General features: G+C 46.2%; 1 protein-coding gene across 1 annotated transcript in view; it reads right to left on the bottom strand.

Annotated features, from left to right (window-relative positions):
• The window catches only part of TMCO6 (transmembrane and coiled-coil domains 6), an 8,798-nt gene extending 4,253 nt beyond the window's left edge, over nucleotides 1-4,545 (bottom strand). Inside the window, exons 1-8 of the mRNA XM_006866160.1 lie at nucleotides 4,461-4,545; nucleotides 4,241-4,347; nucleotides 2,134-2,249; nucleotides 1,787-1,970; nucleotides 1,456-1,560; nucleotides 1,198-1,283; nucleotides 863-979; nucleotides 559-670 (exon numbers count right to left, since the gene is read on the bottom strand). Of these exons, the coding sequence (XP_006866222.1) occupies nucleotides 559-670; nucleotides 863-979; nucleotides 1,198-1,283; nucleotides 1,456-1,560; nucleotides 1,787-1,970; nucleotides 2,134-2,249; nucleotides 4,241-4,347; nucleotides 4,461-4,545 (912 nt within the window). The remainder of the gene's footprint in view (nucleotides 1-558; nucleotides 671-862; nucleotides 980-1,197; nucleotides 1,284-1,455; nucleotides 1,561-1,786; nucleotides 1,971-2,133; nucleotides 2,250-4,240; nucleotides 4,348-4,460) is intronic.
• Between the last annotated feature and the right edge of the window lie 2,791 nt (nucleotides 4,546-7,336).

Here is a 7,336-nt window from a genome sequence, read left to right as displayed (position 1 = left end):
GACTGTCACACTTGTAAAGGTAGAAGTTTTGTAACAAAAAAAGGGGAGTGGCTGATCTTACAGTCCAGAAATGGAGGACCCTAGGACCATCAAGAGAGGAACACACAAATAGAATGCGGAACCTTATCCAGAGAAGCAGCAGCGCCAGAGATGGGGGCATGGAGAGGGGAAGCAGCTGAGGACTCTAGATTCATCAACTAAGAAGAGAAAGACTAAGAACTAGTGGCCAGGAGCAGACTTGCAGAACGTGCCCTTTGTAGATGTAAATTATTATATATACCTGAGTGGGTTTTTTGTTTGTATGTTTTTCAAAAAGCTAAAGTGGATAGAGAGAAATACTTTTAACTGATGGTATATGGGGGGGATTATAATCAATGTAATGAAACAAGTTATATGAATTGTTGAATGTGAAACTGATGATGGGCCCTGTAAACTTTCACTCAATCCACAATAAAAACCTTAAATTAAAAAAGAAAAGAAAGAAAGAAGAGCCTACCTGCATACCAGAGTAGATGCACAGTGTGAAGAAAGGTGCCCTAGACCCTGATCATCACCTACCAGCTCCAGTCCTGTGTCCTCAGTTCTCTGGACAACCCCAGCCAGATCCAACAGCAGTAGCCCCAGAGTGGACAGAGCTCCAAGGGTAATGAGCAAGGCATTGTTGACCTGGCTAGGTAAACAAGAGGCAACCAATCAATCCCACTGTTATGCTGAGAAACAGCCTGTGCCTCTCCTAGACTTCAAGGAGAGAGCAACATAGAAAAAAACTCACCACCACAGTTTGAGAAACCAAAACCTCAAGTACCATGGAAAGGGAGTCCCAGGGCAGGTCTGAGGCACTTTGCCGACTGGCCTGAGTTACCTGCAGATGATATAGTGAAGGCACCAGGAGAACTCCACAGCTACCCCAGGGCTCAGCTTCGGACCAGGCTGCAACAGTCGCAGCATGTGCTGGGGAAGTGGCGTATCCAGAATGGAGCTGCCAGCAGAAGCAAGGTCATGAGCAGGAAACACAGAAAGCAAGATGCCAGTTTCTCTTTCTATTGGCAGGTGGGAAAGTGTCCATACCCAAAGCTCTTCCCAGCCAAACATAGAGTCAAGGTACACAACAGCTGTGGAAATGACTTAAGCATCCAAGTGTTACACTACTGAGTCCATCACCCCCTGCTACACATCTAGGGACACACGTTTACTTACGGAATGATCTTCTCTGGAGCTTCTTTAGCTTGCAGAAGCTGGGATAAGGCATATCCAAGTGCTTCCAGCACAGACACATGGGGGGACTAGAAGCAGACAGGGTAGAGCTCTGACTAGAAGCTAGGCCATTAGGTCTCCTGAGACTTTCAGCCCCTTCACATATGGCAGAGGCTAGAACTACCTCATCAAAACAGGTAAGGTTTGTGGAAAGGAGTGAGGAGACTTACCCAGAAAGGTAGAAAGGAGGTGGACACATACCTGGATGCAGGCAGCCAAGGCTGGGACAATGCCCTGTGGCAGGAGCTGCTTTCTTACAGCCTCACTCCCCACAATCAGGTTACCCAGTGTATAGAGACACAGCTCCTAAGAGCAGGATAACAAAAGTACTGCAACTGGCCTGTCTCACACCGGGCTGGGGTAGGAAAAGGGGAGTGGAGCAAACCTGTTAAGTCTGGCCACAAGAAAGTACGAGATGATTAGTATATACATGGCTGTGGGAATCAGGGTTAACAGGTTTTCTTCGTCCTTCAACCCACCAGCTTAAACTAGATCCCAAGCCAAGAAGAAGGTAGGAAAGGATGGGGCTTACTATGAAGTCTGAGCTATGACCGGAGAGGTAGGTGAGGAGGTACGATGTAGCTGGCAGGCAGGCCTCAGCCACCGCAGGATGTTCAGAATGAGAGAGCTCATGCAGGCATCGAGCTGCCGCAAGCTGCAGCAGGGCCTGGTTGCTGGTAAGGAGCCCAACTAGGGTCCGCATGCTGCCCTCTAGCCTATGAGTGAGCATCAGAGACTTGCTCAGTCTATGGCATAACCCCACCACCACGACCACCATACACACACACTCTCTCTCTCTCTCTGTCTCTCTCTCTCTCTCTCTCTCTCTCCTGTCCATTTCCCAGAGCCCCAGCCACCTACTACACTACCCACACTGACCGGATAAAAGTTTGCTGTGTTTCAGGGTGCTGCAAGCCTCGATGAAGGCTAACAAGAGCCTTCTCTCTCTCCTTTTCCTCTGTCCCTCGATGGGCAAGCCGCAGGAACTGCAGGATCTAGAGCCCACAGTGAGGGAGGAAACATCCTGAGTGCCATTCTGTCCACTTCACTTTGAATCCTCCAATACCACACTATCTCCACAACTTCCTTTTCCCACTAATATAGCTAATAAGCACCAATCTTACAGTGAGGTATACAGAAAGGGTTCAAAACCAGGTTCTTTATCCCACCCCTGTTATTTACTGTACCAGAACCTACTTCTTCACCTGAAAAAAGAAGAATAAACAGTATTTCCCCTCCCACCTTTAAATCTCTCAGCCTGTTCTTCTCATTGCAACCTATCATAATATGACTTATATTAATGCTTCGAAGCTTTTGATCATGCTATTCCTTGTGTGGTGCTGTAGGATAAGCACTGGACCGCAAAGTCAACTTGATCCACAAGGTTGGCAGGTCAAACTCACTAGCCACTCCTCAGAAACCCTACATAGGACTTGACGGCACTTAACAATAGCAATTTCTTCTGCTGGGGATGACTTCCCCAGACCCTTAGTCCTTTCAGATTTTAACTCCTGTCATTGCTTCTAGAAGTTTACCTCGTCTGGTTTCTCTTCACAGACTTCTATCGTGCCGTTTCTATTGTGTCAAAGCTTCCTTCCAATAGGTTTCACATCTAGAGATCTTCAGAGGAACTCCTTTTTTTTTCATCTGTGTTTCAGTACCCAGCATAGTGTCTTGACATAAAGTACGCAAGCAGTAAGTGGAATAAGTGCCGTAGAGTCAGTTTTGACTCATAGCAACCCTGTATAGGATTTGAGGAGCCACTGGTGGGTTTGAACTGCTGAACTTATAGTTCGCAGTCCAGTGCTTATCCTACTGCACCACACCAGGAGTCCAGACAAAAGTCTAGTAAACTATATATATAAACATAGACACAGGGATCCCTAATGTTTGCCAAAACCAATTATTTTATTCATTTAATAAATATAGTGTAGTGGTTACAAATCGAGCTGCGAACCTCAAGGTCAGCAGTTTGAAACCACCAGCTGTTCCGCGGGTGAAAAATAAGGCTTTCTGCTCCCGTAAAGGGTTACAGTCTCGGAAGCCCTGTACACAGTGTCACTATGAGTCGGAACCGACTCCACGGCACATAACCAACAATCAACAACTACAAGGGGGCTTCAACAGTTCGTGGAAAACTGCATTATCTTTTCACTCCAAACTTTTTGAAGCCCTTTGGATAGGCTAGATATTGTCTATGCTACATATTATATGCTAGAAAACTCAGGTACTGGGTTTTCAATGATGGCAAAATAGGGTGTTGTTTGTCATGGATTTAACATCTAGTTGGAGGGATAGTAAGAAGAAAGCAAGCATTTAGATAAAGTGATTAATATTCTGTAAGAAACAAACAGACTGACATTTTCAAAGAGAACCCACTTTAGATACAGCAACTGTAAAGGCCAGAAGACAGGAAAGTCTGTATGCTGTTCCAGAAACTAAAAGAGGTCAGTGTGTCTAAGATGAGTAAGCAGATAAGATTGGAGGTAGGAAGAGGCTAGACCATGCTGGGCTTTGCAGGTCACAGGAACGATTTTGGTCTTCATGCGTGTGTTTAAAAAGACCTATCAGACTGATGTGTGAATTAACTGGAGGGTGGCAAGTGTACATGCGGGGTGACCCGATAGGTTTCTGTAGTATTCACAGAAGGTAAGATAGTGGAAGTTTCAATGGAGATGAACATAAGAACTCATTATCGGGAGGTAAAACTTTTAGGACTTGATTTATATGGTATGACAAAATGGGAGTGACTTGATTTATATGGGACAAGGAAATAGGAGTGTTGAAGAAGATTCCCCAGTTCCCAGTTTAGCTCACTGGGTGGACCATGTAGTTCTGTAGACCTCCTTCGAGTTTGGGGGCGGTTCTTGAGTACCTGAGGGAAGGGATGTTCTTGAGTACCTGAGGGAAGGGAAGCTAGTGACATTGTTTGGCGCCAGCTGACAGGTACCGCACTGCGCACCCTGCCCCGCCCCTACCCCCTCACCTCGGCTTCCCCAAGGATCTCGACCACCCCGCTGGCTTCCTCCAGGGCGTTGTCTCTCAGCAGCCTCCTGCTGACCAGCTGCTGCTCCCTCCGAGCCTTCCGTAGTGCTGGGGGTAGAGAAGCTGGCTAAGTGTGGGAGGAAAGCCCAGCCCCAGTACTAACGGGTCCAACCAGGGGCCTCCGTACCCCCATACCACAGTGCTCCCTCGTCCACCCGCACCTGCCTCCCGCTCCCGCCGGTTGCGCCTTAGTTCCTCTATCCCGCAACCCACGGGCCTAAAGCGGCCCTGATGACGCCTCCACATGACCGAGCTGGAGAAAAAGCGCAAAAAAAGCTGCTAGCAGACACCCTGCTCAAGGCCCAGGAAGACTGCGTGAATCGCGCAGCCGCAGAGCGGGACGGGGCGGAGCTGAGCTAGGGTGGGGCGGGATTCGAGGAGTGGCAAGCGGTGAAGGTGGGGCTAGGGGCGGGGCACGAAGACGAGACCAGGGCCCTAGGTGATGCTCCGACAAAGATTGGGATCCTGTAGTCCCAGCCGGTTAGTCCTCTGATTGATTTCTCTCCTTTCCAATTCTTTGGAAAAAAATTAACTCAGTCTCAACCTCCGCTGACCCAGGCTAGTTACCGTCACCATCCACTCAGCAAACAAAACCTCTTCAACCCAAATACACCCTAGAGGAACACTCAAAACAAACATCCCGGAACGAGCTCTGGGAAGAGCCGCGCTGAGATTTCCCCAGTAACACGCTTTCCACTCGTAAGCCTCTGTTTCTAGCGCCCTGCCTCACACAAATGCTGAGGGCGCATTACCTCATTGAAAGCCCGCGACTACCAACATTATTTTCAATAAACAGAAGAAGAAAGTTAGAAGAAAGTCCCGCATGAAATTGAGTTCCCAATAATTTTTAGGATAAGTTATTTCACCGATGGATAGCACCACTACGCTACTAAACAGTGCTGGTAAGTATTATTGTTAAGTGCCGTCGAGTCAGTTCCGACCCATAACGACCCTGTATAGGGTTTCCGAGGAGCAGCTGGTGAGCTTGAACCGCCAACCTTGTAGTTCAAACGGCTTTTCAGTCTGGCGCATTAACTCACAGCGCCACACCAGGACTCCATATCTACCCTGTATAGGTTTTCCAAGGAGTGACTGCTGAGCTTGAATCGCCGACCTTGCAGTCCAGCTCATTAACCCACAGCATCACACCAGGACAAGGTCCTGAATCCAAAACAAGTGTTCCTCACACTCAGTGTGGCCCTTTAGGATAAGCACTGAACTGCAAACCACAGAGTCAGTGCTCCAAACCCACCAGGCGCTCGTCGGAATCAACTCCATGGCACTTAACATAGGAGCATATCAATCAATAGTCTCGACTGGCTTTGCTCCTTAAACAAGTTCCTTAAACACTTTTCCTCCTGGAACTTTTGCACAGGCTGTTCCCTCTGCCTGGAGCCTTTCCCCTATTCATTTCTGGTACCTTCCTCTTAATTAAAGGAGCTCTGGTAGCTTAATGGTAATGAGTTGGGCTGTTAACCTCAAGATCAGGAGTTTGAAACTACCAGCCATTCTGTGGGAGAAAGATGAGGCTTTCTGCTCCATCGCTATGAGTCAGAACCTACTCCACCGCACACCATCACCATCCCTTAATTAACACCATCCTTGAATTAATCTACTCAGAACTTCTGGACCATTGCCCCTGTTATGAGAGTGCATAGCACAATGTACGTCTCTTTCATAACCCTTTTCATGTTTGGCATTTATGATTTTACTGGTTGATGTTTCTCCTCCCTTCCCCCTTTCCACAGCTCTTGGTTGAAATTCAGGTGGCACTTACGAATTTTCACTGACATCTAATTTTTAGAAAACTTGTACTTAGCACTCCACTATTCATTTGACAGCATGTTGCTGTGGTGCTGGAAGCTATGTCATTGGTATTTTCAATACTAGCAGGGTCACCCATGGTGGACAGGTATCAGCGAAGCTTCTAAACTAAGACAGATTAGAAAGAAGGAGAGGCTGACTACTTCTGAATGTTTGTTGTTGTTGTTAAGTGTTATCCAGTAGGTTCCGACTCATAATGATCTTGCCATAGGGCTTCCAGGAGGAGCTGGTGGGTTTGAACAGCTGACCTTGTGGTTCCCAGTTCAGTGCTGATCCAACAACACCACTGAAAATCTTATGAATAGCAGTGAAACATTATCAGGTATAGTGCTGGAAGATGATATTATAAATAGCATAAGACTATTGTCAGGTATATAAGGAGCTCTGGTAGCGTAGTGGTTACAAATCAGGCTGTGAACCTTAAGGTCAGCGGTTCGAAACTACCAGCTGCTCCATGGGAGAAAGATGAGGCTTTCTACTCCCGTAAAGATTTACACCCTCGGAAACCCTGTACAGGGTCGCTATGGGTCGGAACCGACTCGACGGCACTTAACAACAACAACATTGTCAAGTATAATGTGGAAGATGAGCCCCTCAGGTTGGCATGCACTCAAAATACGACTGAGGAAGAACTGGCTACTCAAAGTAAAACTGACCATAAAGACATGAGTAGAGCAAAGCTTTCTGGACCTTAATTTGCTAGTGGGCACAACTCAAATTAGAAGAAACAGTTGCAAATGCCCATTAATAATCAGAACATGGAATTATGAAGTACAATTTACCAATCGAGGAAAATTGCAAGTTTTCAAAAATTAAATGGAACACATAAAGATAGATATCCTAGACACTGATGAGTTGAAATGGACTGATCTTAGCCATTTTGAATCTGATGATCATATGGTTTATTATGCCGGGAATGACAAATTAAAAAGGAATGGCATAGCATTCATCATCAAAAAGAACATTTCAAGATCTATCTTGAAGTACAACACTGTGATAGGATAATATCCATAGCTCACAAGAAAGACTAGTTAATACCACTATTATTCAAATTGAAGCACCAACCATTAAAGCCAGTAAAGATGAAATTAAATAATTCTACCAATGCCTTCCCTCTGAAATTGATCAAATGTGCAATCAAGATGTATTGATGATTACTGGTGATTCAAATGAAAAAGTTGGAAACAAAGAGGAAATATCAGTAGTTGGAAAA

The sequence above is a fragment of the Chrysochloris asiatica genome, unplaced genomic scaffold (assembly GCF_000296735.1).
Source record: "Chrysochloris asiatica unplaced genomic scaffold, ChrAsi1.0 scaffold00087, whole genome shotgun sequence".
NCBI lineage: Eukaryota > Metazoa > Chordata > Mammalia > Afrosoricida > Chrysochloridae > Chrysochloris > Chrysochloris asiatica.
Note: the sequence above shows the minus strand (reverse complement) of the source record. Positions and strands in the feature narration are given on the sequence as shown.